The sequence below is a fragment of the Lissotriton helveticus genome, chromosome 8, assembly GCF_964261635.1.
Source record: "Lissotriton helveticus chromosome 8, aLisHel1.1, whole genome shotgun sequence".
Classification (NCBI taxonomy): domain Eukaryota; kingdom Metazoa; phylum Chordata; class Amphibia; order Caudata; family Salamandridae; genus Lissotriton; species Lissotriton helveticus.
The window spans coordinates 369,708,766-369,725,140 of record NC_136069.1 but is presented as its reverse complement, the minus strand read 5'-3'; the positions used below and the strand labels follow the sequence as shown (position 1 = coordinate 369,725,140).

At 43.5% G+C, this 16,375-nt stretch overlaps 1 protein-coding gene across 2 annotated transcripts in view; it reads left to right on the top strand.

Moving 5' to 3' along the window:
• STARD13 (StAR related lipid transfer domain containing 13) overlaps window positions 1-16,375 on the top strand; it is a 987,444-nt gene that overhangs the window by 553,856 nt on the left and 417,213 nt on the right. Inside the window, exon 1 of one of the 2 annotated variants that reach the window (XM_078657167.1) lies at window positions 4,590-4,909. The exons of the other annotated variant lie outside the window; for it this stretch is intronic. Coding sequence (XP_078513293.1) covers window positions 4,783-4,909 — 127 coding nt within the window. The 5' untranslated portion in view covers window positions 4,590-4,782. Of the gene's footprint in view, window positions 1-4,589; window positions 4,910-16,375 lie in introns of those variants that run through there. 2 annotated transcript variants of the gene reach the window in all.

Genomic DNA, 16,375 nt, shown 5'->3' with positions numbered 1-16,375 from the left:
GGACGCTTCTAGGATGGTTTTGGGGTCTGATGTCAACTTGGGGTTGGAAAATTCTGATGATTATAGGGGTTGTTGTGATGTTTCTGTTCACGTGTTGTCTTTGTGTGCAGTGTGGTCCTGCCTTATGTGGCCTTTGTGCTACAACGTGTATAAGAAGGCCATCTGTTACCGGCGAGACATTGATGAATAAGATGATGTTCCAGCAACACTTGAATGATCTGATGAATATCGAAATTGATTATGATTCCGACTAGTGCTTGCCTACATGAGGGCAAAAGGAGCGTCTGAGGAGCAATGAGAACCGTTACGATGCTAGCGAGGGTGGTATCTATGAACCGTAAATAACGTGATTAATAGGTGTACGCATTTTCGCTACGCTACTTAGAAGGGTTCGTCTTATTTACAGGTTTCTTCATTTTTACCCTCGGGTTCCATTTTAGATACGGCATCCATTTTGTCTCTTGCCCTCACGTAGTCAGCGAACAGACAAATGTCCGCCTCATGACCCTGTGATTCCCGAGACTGGGGGATGACACGGCAGAGACAGATGTCTCCGCAGCTGGGTAATCTTCCCACGTTGGCCTATTGTTTCAGCCTTGCATGCGCTCGGCTCGAATCCTTTGATCCTGGGATTACGCTTCCGATACAACCTCCACACTCCTTCTCCTTCTGTTGTCTGACTTCCTTGCACCTGTTCCTGTCTCTTACTCTCGTCCTTTTACAACTAGAGTGGAATGTGCATAGCAGCAGGATAATGTGCTTTTACAGTTGGGAACCGACAAATGTTACTGTGATTATGTTCCGGGTTTCCGACACCATGAATGAAGCCTTTTAAGTTTATTGTGGGAACTGAGTTGTAACCTTTTGTTCGTTACGTTATTGAATGCTGAAAATGTGTATAAAAAGAGCGATGCACATTTGCAATTTGAAGCAGGCTCTTGGAACCTACACTCTGTTGTACTTCCCATGACTTTTGCATCCCTGCAGTAATAAACGCTGATCTTTGACGCCGAAGGAAGTGTCCCGTGTCTCTGTCACTTGTGCGCCGAACAGGTATCCTACGAAGGTTTCAGGTGTTGTCCCCTGGCACCGCTGGTACTTAAAAGTCCAGTCCTTCAGTTGAGTGCCTAGTTTCCTTCCATAGGTGGCACCGTACAGAGATAAGGGCCTGCATGGGGGTGGAGGGGTTCTGCAGACAAAGGCCTAGCGGGGGTGGCGGTGGCCAAGAAGTGCAGCTAGCATTGGTGCAGCAGGTGCAGTGTACTGGACCCCTGAAGCGTCCATTGAACCTTGATGGGTGCTATGTTTTCCTACCTCAGAAGAAGCCAAAGGAGGCATTTTGCTTGCTTGCACCGGTCCATGGCATCCTTGCTACGCTGGCCTCTGCAGTCTGCACACGTATGAGCTAGAGCCTGAGTCTGTGCTATCAACGTCATTGTACACAGAGGCCAGAGGTCTTGCAGGGGTCGCCCCACTGCTTAAAGGCAGAAAATAAAAAAGAAAATGATAATAAAACACTTTTATTATCATTTTATTTTTCAATGACTCGGCCAAGTTTGCTGAGACCACCGAGTCTGGGGAGGGGCGGGGCGGGGCCAGGGTGCAGGATCACCAGCAGGGAGAGTAGTGGGCACTGAAAGTGTTAATCATTTTTGTAAATTCATTATTTTTGATATCACACATATACATAAAAAGAATATACACCAATATATTTTAGCACATCAATTGTAAAGGAGCCCCAATAACATGATGAAAAACAAATAACATAATATGGCAATCAATTTGGAAAAACAGAACAAGAGACAGATCAAATTTGTCAAAACAATAGACAATAGACCAAAACAACGATAACAAACAAATACATACACACACCAAATTACAAAACAGTGTTTACTCAATAAGTTAAATGCATAAATCAACCAAGAGAGAAAGCACAGACGCTCGTTTTGGAAGTGGAATATACACAGGCAATTCCTTCATCAGGGCGCTGAGAAAACAACTGATTCAGTGGCAGAAAGCCATCTGTATACCATGCACTGTCACCGGATATATGGTGCAGGGGGATCTGTTTCAATATACGTTTTCAAATGGTGTTCTAGATAGAATTAAGAGCCTGCTCTGTTGGAGGAAACATCCCAATGTAACTTCTTAGAGAGATCCAATAAAAACTGTGTCTGGGTGGTTAGTCTTCGACGGACGCCGAGACTTGCTACACTTTGGTTTGTTATGGAGGACGCCATTGATTACTGAAGAATTCCCTATATCGGTTTGCTTTTTTATTGCTAGATGCTAGCTCTTTTCATTGCGATCTGCCCACGTAGCTGGAGTCCCGGTTGGGACGCCCATAATTTGTGCACTACCTTTAGAATCCTACAGCGGGTCCATTTGGACCATTGGCATTTAAGACGCTTTTGGCGCTAACCACTCAGACACAGTTTTTATTGGATCTCTCTAAAAAGTTACATTGGGATGTTTCCACTGAATCAGTTGTTTTCTCAGCGTCCTGATGAAGGAATTGCCTGTGTATATTCCACTTCTGAATCTCACGTCAGCTCTTTCTCACTTGGTTGATTTATGCATTTAACTTATTGAGTAAACACTGTATTGTAATTTGGTGTGTGTACGTATGTGTTTGTTATTATTGTCTTTATTTATTGTCCATTTGTTTTGACAAATGTGTTCTGTCTCTTGTTATGTTTTTCTAATTGATTGCCATATTATGTTAACCGTTTTCATCATGTTAGTGGGGCTCCTTTACAATTGATGTGCTAAAATATATTGGTGTATCTTCTTTTTATGTATAAGTGTGATATCAAAAATAATTAATTTACAAAAATGATTTATACTTTTGATAATAAAATTTGAAAAGTATTGGTTTGTGGGACAACTGTATTTTTATCTTGGATGTATTACCTAACATTGAATTACTGACTTGGGAGAAGTGTTTGTTGTTATATAGCCTGTTTTCCCCGCCTTCTTCTCCTTATATTCTGACATTCATGGACCCTCTTCTCATGTGGGCACTGAAAGTGCGCATGTCAGTTTGGCCAGTCGTCCATGGCTGGTCAAACCGACATGCGCACTTGGATATCTCTAGGATATTCCTTGGAGATATCTGTAGGGCTCAGGCGCACAGGCTCCTAGTCCCTGCTGGAGCGTGAAACCAGCCTGCTCCGCCCAATCCCAGCGTTTTTCTCATGTTGGGAGTAATAGCATGAGAGAAGCGATGGGATTGCGTGGTGGGCTGGAGCCTGTGCTCATGGGAACTGCAGCGCCGGGAACAGAGGAGAAGCCAGGTGCGGAAGCAGAAAGTAAGTGGTATATTTTTTTTCCCCACACTGCCCGCGCTCTGCCTCACCATGTGGAATGGACAGCAGCCGTGACATGGTCGAAGGGCAATCAAAAGTGAGGCAGCATGTTCATGTCTCTCATATTGCTGGTAGGAATATCTTTTGAGGTATTAGAGTGGGACTTGAACTGAGGAAAGACCCCGGAAAAAAACGAGGCAGAAAAGCTTTATCATTACGGTTACTTATATATGTACAAGTTTTGGCTTCAGAAAAAAGTGATTTGATGTGAGGTAGAATCGAGAAAGTGTGGGGGAGCAGTGCTCTAGAAAGTTAACATGTAGAACTGGCCCAAAAGTTGGCCTGTCATTTTAGTATCTAGGTCTTGGCAGTCTGCTGAAGGGCGTTCCAGATCACCAGCCACCTCTCAGCTGGAAGGCTTGGAATAATGGATTTTAAGACGCCTTATACGAGAAAATGTCATCGAAAAAAACCTGTGAGTCTAGAGTCTAGACGCTAACACCGAAAACCTTTGACAAAAAGGCCCGTTCACATTTAGAAAAAAAAAATCTTAAAGAAAACAAAAGCATTTTTTGTTAAGAAAAGTGAAACATTGAAAGATATCAAAGACAACTCAACTAACTTTGCACTTATACAAGAACGGATCCACTACAAATTATCAGAGGAGTTTCGAACAAAAAAGCTGGTATATGTTGGTAAAAAGAAGAGATGGCTCAGGTCCATACAGTTTATAATTGGGTTTTCGTGTTTACGTCGGTTTTCATTGCTATGGAACACTTGCTGATAGTTGCAGGCATGAAAGTCACCATCAGAGAGTGTGTCCCCCCTGTCGGACAGGCTGTTTCCGGTGAGTGCTTTAAATTGACCGGTACTGTCCGGTACGGAGTACCAGCACTTTTTTATTTTGAGAGGAAGAGTACCAGGCACTTCTTAAGAGTGGCTTAATACTTTTAATTGAAGATACCGTCACTCACTTCTCAGAAACAAGCAGGTACTCTCGTACTAGTACCTGCACTTCTATTCTTCCATTTCAAGCCCTGTTTCCGGTTCAGGCAGCCTTGGGACGTCTGCAGGTAGCCGGTCACCTGGGCCGAGGAGTTCAGCAGCGCCGCAGCCAGGGCTGCCCAAGGTGAAGGAGGCGGGACGCAGCCGTCTTTATTCCTCTCGGGGAGGGTGGGAGTGACTCTCGGCGCTGTCTGGAGGCCGCGCGCAGGGAGGTGCCGCCTGTCTCGTTCCCGTTACCTCAGTGGTGGGAAGGGGACGAGGAGAAGGGGAGGGCGCCGTCTGGGCAGCCGGGATCGAGGCCACTGGCAGAGTCCGTCGGTGCCCGGCTGCAGGGAGGTGCCAGGATGTGAAGCCGAGCACGGACGGCTGCAGGGGCTGCGGACACACCCATGCGCCTCCCTGGCGCGGGGGCAGCCCCAGGGCTCCCAGAGCATCTGCCCGAGGGTTCAGCGGAGGTGTCTCCTCCATCATGTCCGGGAAAAGGAAAACTCCGAGGCAGCAGCAGCTCCGGAGGTCGTTCAGCGAGCAGCTGCGGGACTCCACCACCAAAGCCTGGGACTTGCTGTGGAGAAATGTCCGAGAGAGGCGGCTGGCAGGTCAGTCCCACCGCCCTGTCTGTACCCACATACTTAAGGCGCTGCGTCTGCGCGCACAGCGGGCTGCCCGGGCAATGCGCATTCTCAGAGGTCGTTTCACACAGGACAAGGCGCTCGCCACTTTCATCGGCGTCAATGCGCTTTAAGATTGCCTAGCACAGTAACATGCAGCGACTTAATGCACTACAGGGCACTGTATACACGATGGAATGTGAAAAAAAGAGAGCCAGTGATAGGGCAGCAGGATAGTGCACTGGCGCGATAGTCGGCGCGCAGTACTCGTTGCCACAAGCCAGCCGGGCACAGCTGGTTATGCGCCAGCTTCACAGCACTGCCAGTCCATTCAGTGCATAATACCTCCTGCCACGGGAGAGATACGCAGCTCTGTACTTCTTGCATCAGTGTATGGGCTGTGCCCTAGGACAGCCTAGAACATCTCACTGTGTGCATCAGCAGTAGCATAGTGCATGCAGCGTGTCACTGCCCTCCTCGTAGGAGCCGAATAGCTCCCTACTTCTACTTGCTCATCTTCTTGGCACTCCGAAGGCACGGAGTAGCCCCTGCGGCAGTAGATGCAGACATCTGGGCTTGTCACCTATGCCAGTCTCTGAGCAGTGCCAGCGGACAGCCGACGACCGCACCATCTCCACCCGCCTGCGACACTGCTCATGTGACCATAGCCCTGTCCCGGGAGAGCTGAGCATCACAGGAGCCGCACTTAGGAGTGCTGAGCAGCACAGCAAGTGCACGGTGCTGGCGGCACCAGGGTCCAGGAGCTATTAGGGCATTCGGTCGCGTAATGCAATGTAATCTGTGAGTTAAAAGCACGGACACGGGAATTATGTGGCAGGGGAGGGCCAGATTAAGCAGCAAGAAAATGCAAATTGTGCGGCGTAATATAGAACATTTTTGATAGTATTATTTGTGTGGGCATTGGGTGCACTTCATTAGTATCAGTTTGACACATCTACCAATAAGCAACAGAAAAGTAACCAGTCCACCTTAGGAAAGGGCCCTCCACTTCGCGCAACACGTTGCTGCATTTTAAGTAACTTTTGAACCGTTTAAGGTAAAACAACAAAAAAAACATTGGTTAAAAACTGCAGATTATAGAGCACATGATGGATTATGTGGTAAATGTGACTGTGACAAATCTAGAATGATGCGAAAAACGCAGGGGCCGCATAATCGCATAATTCCAGTGGCCCTGGTTATAAAGCCTCGGTGGCCACAGGGTTCTCGACGCCGAAGGAATCACTGAACCTGAAAAGAAAGTCAGTTAATCACCTACATGCAGCACTCGGTCCTACCAGGATGGCACCTGCCTATTAGTGACTGCTGCCCAAGGCTGAAAGGAAGACACTCAGTCTTTGGACACAGAAAGGGTGCTCAGTGACCCCCGCTTATCAGAGAACCCCTTCCCCCAGGGCATGGCCCCCTAACCTTGCCACTGCTGTTCAGCAGTCACCCCTACCTTACTGGCACTGCTGGTGTGTTCAGTCACCCTGTCCGAGTCGAAACTAAGCTCATGGTGGCCTGCGTCAAACTGTTGGCACTGCCAGGGTTATCAGAGACCCTAGGCCGCCAATCACCCCCGCCGGAGGGAGAAAGGCAGATAATGACCTGTGCCAGCCTCTGGGCACTGCCAAGGCGATCGGTGGCACTACCTACCAATGACCTTTACCCCTGAGTGAACAGGTAGCTCATTCTTTTTGTCAACCTCTGGGCACTGTTCCCGAGATCAGTGACCACTGCCCGTCAATCATCTCTGTACCCGGACCTGGCGGGAAGGCTGGAGCCGGGAGCACCGCCAGACTCCGGTGCCCAATGCCCACCTGCCCCAGGAACGCCAAGCACCTCAGTGCCCCGTTAGCGGTGGTCAGCCTGGCCTGTCGTGGAGCAAACCACTTTGGGTGCGCGGTGGGCGCGGCTGCCAGTACCCGGCCGCTTCAATCCCCAGTCAGTGGCCCGCCCGCGTGAGCCGCTGTCCAAACGCTGGCACAGACAGGCACGTCGCGAGCTGTCGCCCTGCTGCAAGGGCATGCTGCCCTGTCCCCGTTCTCCAGCCGCGCCCTCCCTTGTGTCGCAGCATAGATGGCACCTTTTCCACTTTCACTTAAGCAAGCCGTCCCCTTCCAGTGCGTCCTCGGGCTGTCAGTAGGGAGGACCGCGTCCTCTTGAAGCCCGCAGTCCCTGCTGCGGTCCCGCGCGCGGACGGAGACTCGCCTGGGGCTTTGTTTACAGTTCACAGCCTCGCGCCCCATCTCATCCCCATCTGTTCAGAAGGACCCCTCTCGGCAGCCGTACCTGACGACGGGACGGTGCAAGCGCACCGCTGCTTATTCAGAACACACAGACAAACAAGGTGTATACATTTTCTGCCTGGAGCAGAGATGTGGGTTGCACAACGGGAAAGCTTTTGTGAGCTGGACTGGAAGCATAAAAAGCCAGAACATTTTTCACATACTTAGCAAAAATAAAGTAAATTCAGCTCCGCTGATGCACTTGACAAATTTCACATCTTTGCGTCGAAGCTTAACATTACCTATGTGGAGGAATTATTCTTAATAAAAATAATAATAATAACAATACTACTACTGTTACTACTACTACTAATAATAATAGTAATACGTATGTTTATTATTACGATGTATTACTACCAGAAATAATAGTATTAATAACAATAAACTGAGCTTATTATGTTGTTTTATTATTATGATGAATAATATTATTATTGTTGGTATGATTATCATCACTATTACAAATAAGAATAGTCATAACCATCCTTACATCAATCATAACTTTTTTATTTGACGTTTCCCATAGTCTTGGCTATGTCAGTTGAAACGTCAGAGTGCTATACGGTATGATGCCGTATGAACAGAAACAATGCATTTCTCTAATAGTGATGTTGTATATTAGAAAGTAGTAGGTTTTTGAACTTGATTAAAATAAAATCGGTACAGGTGATTCAATTGCATGGGATAGTTGACTATTGACTTTTAGGTACATTTTGTGTAGTGTGCCACTTTCATTGTGACAATGATTCAGAGATGAAGTTTTCCAGGATTTTTACTCTTGATCCTGCCTCAAAGTTCTTTGCAATCATCTCCTTAGAGGGGCTCTTTGCATGTATTGCACACATTTTTTCAAAGTAATCTCAGTGGTGTTTGAGGTATCCTGAAAATTGCCTTAACTTTTGAGGTGTGGTTGCCTTCAACGCTTGTATTTGCAGGTGTCTTGCCTTGTAGTAAGCTTGAATCGTAAGATTTGTTTCAAGGTGATCCAGACATGACTCAAGTTATAGGGGCACACTGAGGAATTTAATAAAGACCAATGGTATTCTCAAAATCCCTTGGTCACAATATATCTCAAAATGGTGTAGGAGTTTGGGGCTGAGCAGGCTATGGTATAGCCCAGAGAACATCTGAACGTCTGAGACTGCTGAACTTAAAACCAGGCATTGGGCCTACCTGCCTAACCAACAATTAACAACGGCTTCTTTAGGTTGTCTGACCAATCAGTTCCTTGAATTTAAGCTTATCCCAAAGTTTGAAGTTTTTCTTAATATCATTTCGCCTCCCCTGGCCAAAAGTCTGTTTGTGAGATTTTGGTTGGGTAGTTTACCAATAAAAACCTTTACAAGTAAGTGGGCAAGAGAGCGAAATTCAGATAAATGCCCTGGTTATTGGCAGTACCTGAGACGGAGGAACAAGTTTTGTTTTTCCGCCCAGAATACCTTGGACACCACAGGAAATGGATATGCCATGTCTGTTCAAACCTGAAGGTTAATCCTTACAAAATTGTGTACAGAATTTTAAAAACAGACACCTCAGAAGTAATAGTTTTTTCTGTAAGTCGCTTTTTAGCCAATGTTTGGCACAAACCCTCTAACGTTGTACTCTAGTGAGAGGAAGACTATATTATTTTCATATTTACCTTAATATTTGTGAACTGGGAAAAACGTTTACACCAAAAAAAAGGATTGAATTCTGTTAGCTGGGGTTCCTGTGCTCTCTTCAGTCAGAAGAATACCGCTGTGCCTTTGATATTACAATTGATGTTTTATTTTTATCAGATTTTTTAAACCTGTGAGAAAATTTGAAAGGTGTCCTTTACTCTTTTTTCTTTTTATACTGTATGAATAGTATTTTATACTTTTAATGATATACATGTTTTTTAATTTGTGCGCTTTTATGGTTCTTGGTAAACCGAATAAAGCTTATTTGACTGACTGACTCGAGTTAACACTCTACCTAACTAGTTTGAATCATTTAAAATCTTTGAATATGCCCATGGTGTCGGTTTGGCAGGTATTTGTTGATATCTTTTTAGAAGCTAGAGAAAGAAGGGTCTTTCTTGATCTTTGATGGAATGCTGTACCATATTCATGGGGTAGTGCAAGACAAGAACTGTGACTGTAATATTTATTTATAGAACTCTGAGATTACTACTCTGAGGATGTCTTTATTTCATGATTTTCTTTTATCTTCTAGCGTTTAGGCCCTAATGACATAAGGCAGATTTTTACTGATAGTTATAAGTCCAAGTGAATTCTGCCACTCACAGTTATGAGTATCTCCGGTTCTAGGATTATCAGGACTGCAAAGCATACAAACCCAATAATTTGGGGCCTGGAGACACCAATCCCATAAACATGCTCTGCGGTCAGCAGTGCAGCTCGGCCCCTTTCCGACCCCTGTAGCAGCACCAGAAAGAAGACAACGCTCCCCTCTGACAAGCTAAAGCCTGCCTGTTATGTTATGCATTTTGTTATGTTTGAATTGGTTAAGCTGGAGTTCTCCGTTTGTTAGCACAAACTCTTAAGAATCTAGAATCTAGATTTGTTTTCCTTTGGGTGGTGAGAATCCCGGAGGGCAGTTGCCTGGAGGACTCTGAGCAGCTAGCAATGCTATGCCAGCGGGTATTTCAGGACTGGAATAAACTTACCTTAAAAGTGAAGAAGTGCAGTGGATTTACTTTACAAGATTGGCGACAAGGTCCTGGAACAGCAATCAAACCTAAGTGAGGATTCTCAAGTGTTTTTCTTCATTTTATTTATTGTCCGTATTATTGCTTGAACAATTTCACACTGCTTTTTTTTACTGATAAGTGGCATTTATTTTACCTACCATCACAATATGACCATCCCACTGCGTCTGTGTATTCTTCTTGTGCGCAAATACCTGGATAGTGGTTGTCGGTCATCATTTCAAGGTGTGTGGCATCATTAGCGTTATTTGAATTGCCCATCTGGGTAACAGAATCATCTTCAGGACCTCTACAAGACATTGAGCTCTGTGTTTGCCTGCAGCTCTGGCTGCGTTCAGTCTCCCTTAACACTGAAGGCTTAACGCATGACATTACAAGGCGAGCAACGCACTGCATACCGTTGTCAGGATTTCACGCAACGTGCTGCCATCTTTATTTGGGAAGATTTCTTCAGCGAGTGACACCGACTCTGATTTAAAGTGTACTTATTATTCGCCTCCTACCGGTATTACCGTTCGGCGATTTAATGCAAGAATGCACATAATACATCCTACGAATTATTGAGGTAGTAAGATTTTTTTTTCTTGTGCATATCAACTTATCTCATTAGTCATAATCATTTATTCCACCATGTCTTCACAGAACAATTCTCTAGCTCTAACACAACCGTTCTGGCCTGCTGGTTGTCAACCGTGTATGAAGCGGGCAGTATCGAAAGCATATTTTCTTAATCAACTAGAAACTATTAACTAAGTGGGAAAATTTCACCTAATAAGAATTTCTTTTTACACTCATTTGGTCTACTCTAGAAGGTTTAGAGGTTTATGAAAATATGTCTAAGAGTGCAGAAATTGGGGATGCAAGTGTGTTTGTGAAAGCTCTTAATGATTTTGATACCTACTTTGCGCCTAATGTTTGATTAGGAATTATAAAGTATAATCTTTTTTCAACAGAAACAGGAGGAGAATGAAACAATTGATGAGTATGTTGCTGCTCTCAAGAATATATCCATTGATTGTAAATTTGGCAACTTACAAGAAGATCTTTTTAGAGATCAGGTTGTTATGCACACTAGAGATCAAACTATTCAGGAGAGGTTATAGATAAGTGGAGGTGTAGAGTTTAAAGACATTTTGGCCAAGGTGATGAAAGCTGAATTGTGTAGCAGGAGTGCTAAAGCAATAAAAAGCAGTGGGAAAGATACGTATGATGAGGTGGTAGGGAAAGTTAAGGGTAATGATGACAAGAACTCCAAGCAGCTCAAGTCACTAAAAGAATCTCAGGTGTTATCGATGTAAAAGTAAATCACATTTAGTGTACAGTAAGTCTTACCCTGTTTAAAACAAAAATGTTCTTATTTTGGTGCGGTAGGAAATTTTCTAAAGTGCGCAGAAAGAAAATCTAAATTTAAATGTATCAATGATGTCAGTTCTAACATGGAAGAATATTTCAGTCAGATAAATAATATTACAGACATATCCGGTCAAGATATTAAGAGAAAGAAACCTTTATGTACTATGAGGATTGGGGGTATCAATGTCAATATGTAAACGGATTCAGGGTTTCCGTATACAATTGTTAACAAAGAGGTATGGCATAATATGTACGTTCATTAATTTGGTGCGAACCTTAATGGACCAGACATTAATCCTGAGGGTTTCAATGGAGAAAGGATAGAGTTGTTGGGCTACATAATATTTGGTTTTAGATTCTAAAATAGAAAAACAATTAGCAAATTATACATTGCAAAAAATGGTCCCTGCCTTGATCCTAGGGTGGTTTGACCAAGGAAATGTACATATTATTTTGAACCCCAATAATCCTGAACCTGTTATGTATGATTGTGGATGAAGGTGAATGTATTGGCAACTACATGCTAAGTAAATCCCCCAATGTCTTTAATTGGTAAAATTTGAAATTTGTCAGATTTTCAATACAAAATAGCCTTAAAGGAAGGAGCGATGCCCAAAGTCAATAGAGCCAGGAACATTCCCATTCTTTTGAGGGAAGAAATTGAGAAGAAATTAGAAAAATTGGTCAATGCTGATATTGTAGAGGCAATAGAGTCATCTGAATGGATCTCACCTGTGGTGGTTGCTCGATGCAGTACTGGCAACATTAGGTTATGCATGGACTTGTGCTATTTGAACAGCAACATTTTGGCAAAACCAATTCTCTTTTCCCAAAATTTCAGAGTTATTAATCTTGGTGAATGGGGCAAAGTGTTTTTCAACCTTCGATCTCTCTGTCGCTTACCACTAAATGTATTTACATGTTGAATGTAAACAGTACACAGCCTTTATCACACCATTTGAGTGTTATCAGCATAAAAGGATACCCTTTGGTCTTGTATCAGCTGCTGCTGTTATTCAAAGATTGATGCACCAAATGTTTTGAGAATTGAAGAATGTCAATTGTTTTTAAAATGAAATAATATATGGAGAGGATAAGAAAGAACATGATGAAGTGTTACAGAAGGTTTTGAGCATTTTATATGTTAAAGAGCTTACTGGTAGAATATTCTAAATGTAAATTGGCTGTCCAGTCAGTTATTTATCTTAGCCATGTGTTGTGTGAAAATGACATCAAGCTGAAACCCATTTTGCTGGTAGCAATGCTCAGTGCTTCTGCACCTACTAACAAGGATGAAGTGAGCTCTTTCCTAGGATTGGCTGAATATTATGCTAAAAATGTAAATACGTTTGCACATAAAACCTTCAATATCAGGTAATTATAGAAGAACAGATCTAAATGTTTCTGGAGCAAAGAATGTCAATGTGCTTTTGATGATGTAAAAAATTATATTACTAAGGCTCCTGCTTCAAAAAGTTGTGATCCTGAATTGATGAGTATTGTGCTAACAATGCCAGTAACAAAGGTCTGGGGGAGTTTTAATGGAAAAGGAAGGAAGGGAACTCACAATAGCTTTTGCTTACTGTGCTTTGACTCAGGCAGAGGAAAGGTATTCAGTAATTAAAAAAGAGACCTTGGATTTGTGTGAGTGTTGGAACATTTCACATTGTTTATTTGGGCTAAACTGTGTTTTTTACGCAGTGATCACAAACGTTTGTTCAAGTTATAAACCACTGAAGGTATGACCATGGCATCACCAGGAATTGCAAGAATGTCCATTATATTGCAAGGTTCTATCTATAGTGTGAAATATGTTCCGGTGAAGAAAAGTGTCACAGCAGATTTTCTGTCCAGAATGCCTGTAGATGTTAAAGAAACTACAGAAAATGATTAGGATGATTATCAAATTGCTTTAGTACATGTTCATGGAATGCCTGCCTTTAATAAACGTTAATGGAAAGAGGAGTGCATTAAAGATAAGGTGATGCAACAAGTTAAGATATTTGTGATGAACGGTTGGCCAAATAAGTGTGAACGTGATAATTCTTTGAAATACGTGGGAAGGTAAAAAGGTACTGACAGTAGACTGTTATTGGTTGAAAAAAGGGGCTAAAGTGGCACCACCACACACTTTAAAAATGAATACCATCAGATCATGTCATGAGGTGTATAATGGTATTGTTAAAATTAAGAGGATGTCAAGAGATGGTATTGGTGACCTGGTATGGATATATGTATGGAAAGGTTTGTAAGGAACTTTGTTGCATGTGCAAATACCGATAGGACCGTATTCCCTTAGAAACCAAACATGTGGGAGCCATTTATTTTTTTTAAAAACTGGGAAACAGTACCAATTGATAATATGGGCCCTATTAGTGCCAGATCTAAGTTTATCAACACCTTTATTAATACTTTTTCTAGATGACCTTCAGTGAAAGTATTGAGTAAGGTTGATACTGATTCTGTAATGAATGTTTTGGACAAAACAATTGTGGATGAGAGGTTTCCTACTCATGTTATCGGTGAGAATGGAGTCGAATTTACCTATAGTAAAGCAAAAGGTTATTTTACGAGCATTGGTACTACACACCGTACTACACGCTTTACAGTCTTAAAAGGATTAGTATGATTGAGCGTTTTTATATAGTTTTTAAGGGTGCTATTCTGTTAGCCAATATCAATAATGAGGATTGGGAATCGAGAGCCCAAAAATGGTATGGACATACAGTACTTCAGTCAACAATGTGCTAGGTATTACCTTTTTGCAAGTGATGTGGAGTAGAGCTGCCAGAACTAAAAGTAATCCTGATTGGTTGGTAAGATCTACTGAGGATGGAGTTTCTATTGAAGAGGTAGGAACAAGGATTGTGAACACTGCCAAGTAAACGGAGCTATATGACTCAAGTGGAGGTGTTGCAAAGCCCAATGTAGAGATTGGCATGTGGGTTAAGGACACAAAACCTTGGAGAGTACATAAGGGGAGTCAGTTTTTGGCGCCCATGAGAATTGTTAAGATTCTTCGCAATGAGGTGCACTTAAGTGATGGCAAAGTGTGTCATTTAAAAAGAATTGCAATTTTGACAGGTGATGTGAATGTGTATAAAAAAAGCTAATTGAGGTGTGAGCCAAACAGTTTGAGAGGATATTGATGAAGATAGTGGGCGAAATAATCCCAGAGTTGAAGAGAGTGAGGATGTGCGTGTTAATTCAGATGGTAATTTGGTGGATGCTGAGACAGGGACATCTCAGGATGAGGTTGGTCAAGCTCTCGAGAGCAAGGATCAAGATATAAGGAAGGTGGCGAGTGGTGATTTGGATACTGAGAAATGTAGTGATTTGAAAATTGAGAAATCCCAAGAAAGGTATGGACAAGATGTTATGGAATACATTTTGTTATGTATTAATTGGTTTAGGTGGTTTTCAGTTTGTTAGCACAAACTCTTAAGAATCTGAAATTTAGAACTGTTTTCCTTTGTGTGGTAGGAAGCCTGGAGGGCAGTTGCTTGCAGGATACTGAGCAGCTAGCAGTGCTATATTACCGGGGTTTCAGGACTGGAATAAACTTACTTTAAAAGTCAAGAAGTGCAGTGGGTTTACTTTACTCTGCCCTAATCCCCAGTCCCCAGACCACTTTCCTGCGCTCTCCCACCAGCCCTCCCGCTGACACTTTCCACCTGCGCTGAGCAGGTTTAAACTGCGAGTGTTTTTCTCCCCAGAGTGTAAAGAAATGCATGTATTACTGGATTCTTCAGTTATCCCAAAATCCAGGGAAAAAGGTTGTAATTGCTCGATTTGGTGTGGGAATACCAGCCGGATTTAGAGATTTATAATGAGGGTCTTTGTGTTAAGTATGCAGGAGTGTTATGACGAGTACAATAATGCCCCAGTTTGGAACATAATACATGCTGCTCTTAGCACGCACTACCTATCCCCTCGTCGCCAGTTTAGTGTTTTAACTACATATGCTGTGTCTTCTATCCTCTTGGTGGTTGAGACTATTCCAGCTGCTGAATCCAGTGCTCCTTTCAGAGACATGAGGATAGATGTCTGAGTTACGCTGCAGTCAATTGGTCTAATCTAGAAAGAATTAGGGTTTATACTAGCGGATTAACACTGCTATGTTTCCTGGAGATAATTTCAGGGTATAGCAGTTGGAAATGGATTTCCATGACATTAAATTGTCAATTGTTTTTTTTTATTGTTTAACTCTGCCTGTTGGTTTTCAGCCTTTTTTTCCTTTTAATTTAACCAGCAGAATTGGCCTTTTTGTTTTCATCAGGATCAATAAACCAGAGTTTCCTATGCTGCAGCGAGATCAGTATATATTAATTAGTCCGCCCAGCACACCTACCCTTCCCCGTTCCACAGGGCGCCATGTTCGGTTCCTCTAAATGCAGGACTTTCCAAGCTGAGATGGAAGATTGGAAGGTGGTGTAGCTGAAGTAACACAGGTCAGCCAGGCCCGCAGCTTTCTGTGGATTCCCAGCACGTGCTGTCAGCAGAGGCTTCAACCTGTGTACACACACTCTGACAAATGGCAGGGACGCCTGCCCGGCAGAGCTCTCAGGTTAACCACTGCCTGGACTGGTGCCCGCCCAACATAAACGAAGGGTGCGTGCTGACGGCCCCTTTTGTGCTCTCTGCCAAGCCTGCCCGGGCTTCACCACAAACATCACTGCCTCAAAACGTGCCCTTTGAAGTAAACAAAATGAGCGCCCGTCGGGGACACGTTCAAAGTCAAACACAACAGACTGCACGAACTTGGAAACGTGGAGGAGACGGGTAAGAGCTTCATGGAGTGTCAGTGTTCGTGGCAAAGCGCAGCTGTGACCCTCGGCGTGCGTGCCAGACTCACTGGGGCTACTTTATAAAGGTTAGGACGTTTTGTGGTCGATTTTTGGACCAGCGAGTCCGGTACCCTGCTGGTCACCAGCTCTTCGCGGGTGTCTGTTTCTTGCGGCTTTGGAGCACGTGGTTAATTTTTGTTCGGGCTTCTGCTACCCTTGAATCGACCCGTGGCCCCTGCCGAGCTTGCATCTGTGCCCTCTGCTCTACAGTGTTTTATTTGCAAAGTGCAAACACGATTAGGGCATGTGAACATACCTCCTCAGCTTGTAAATT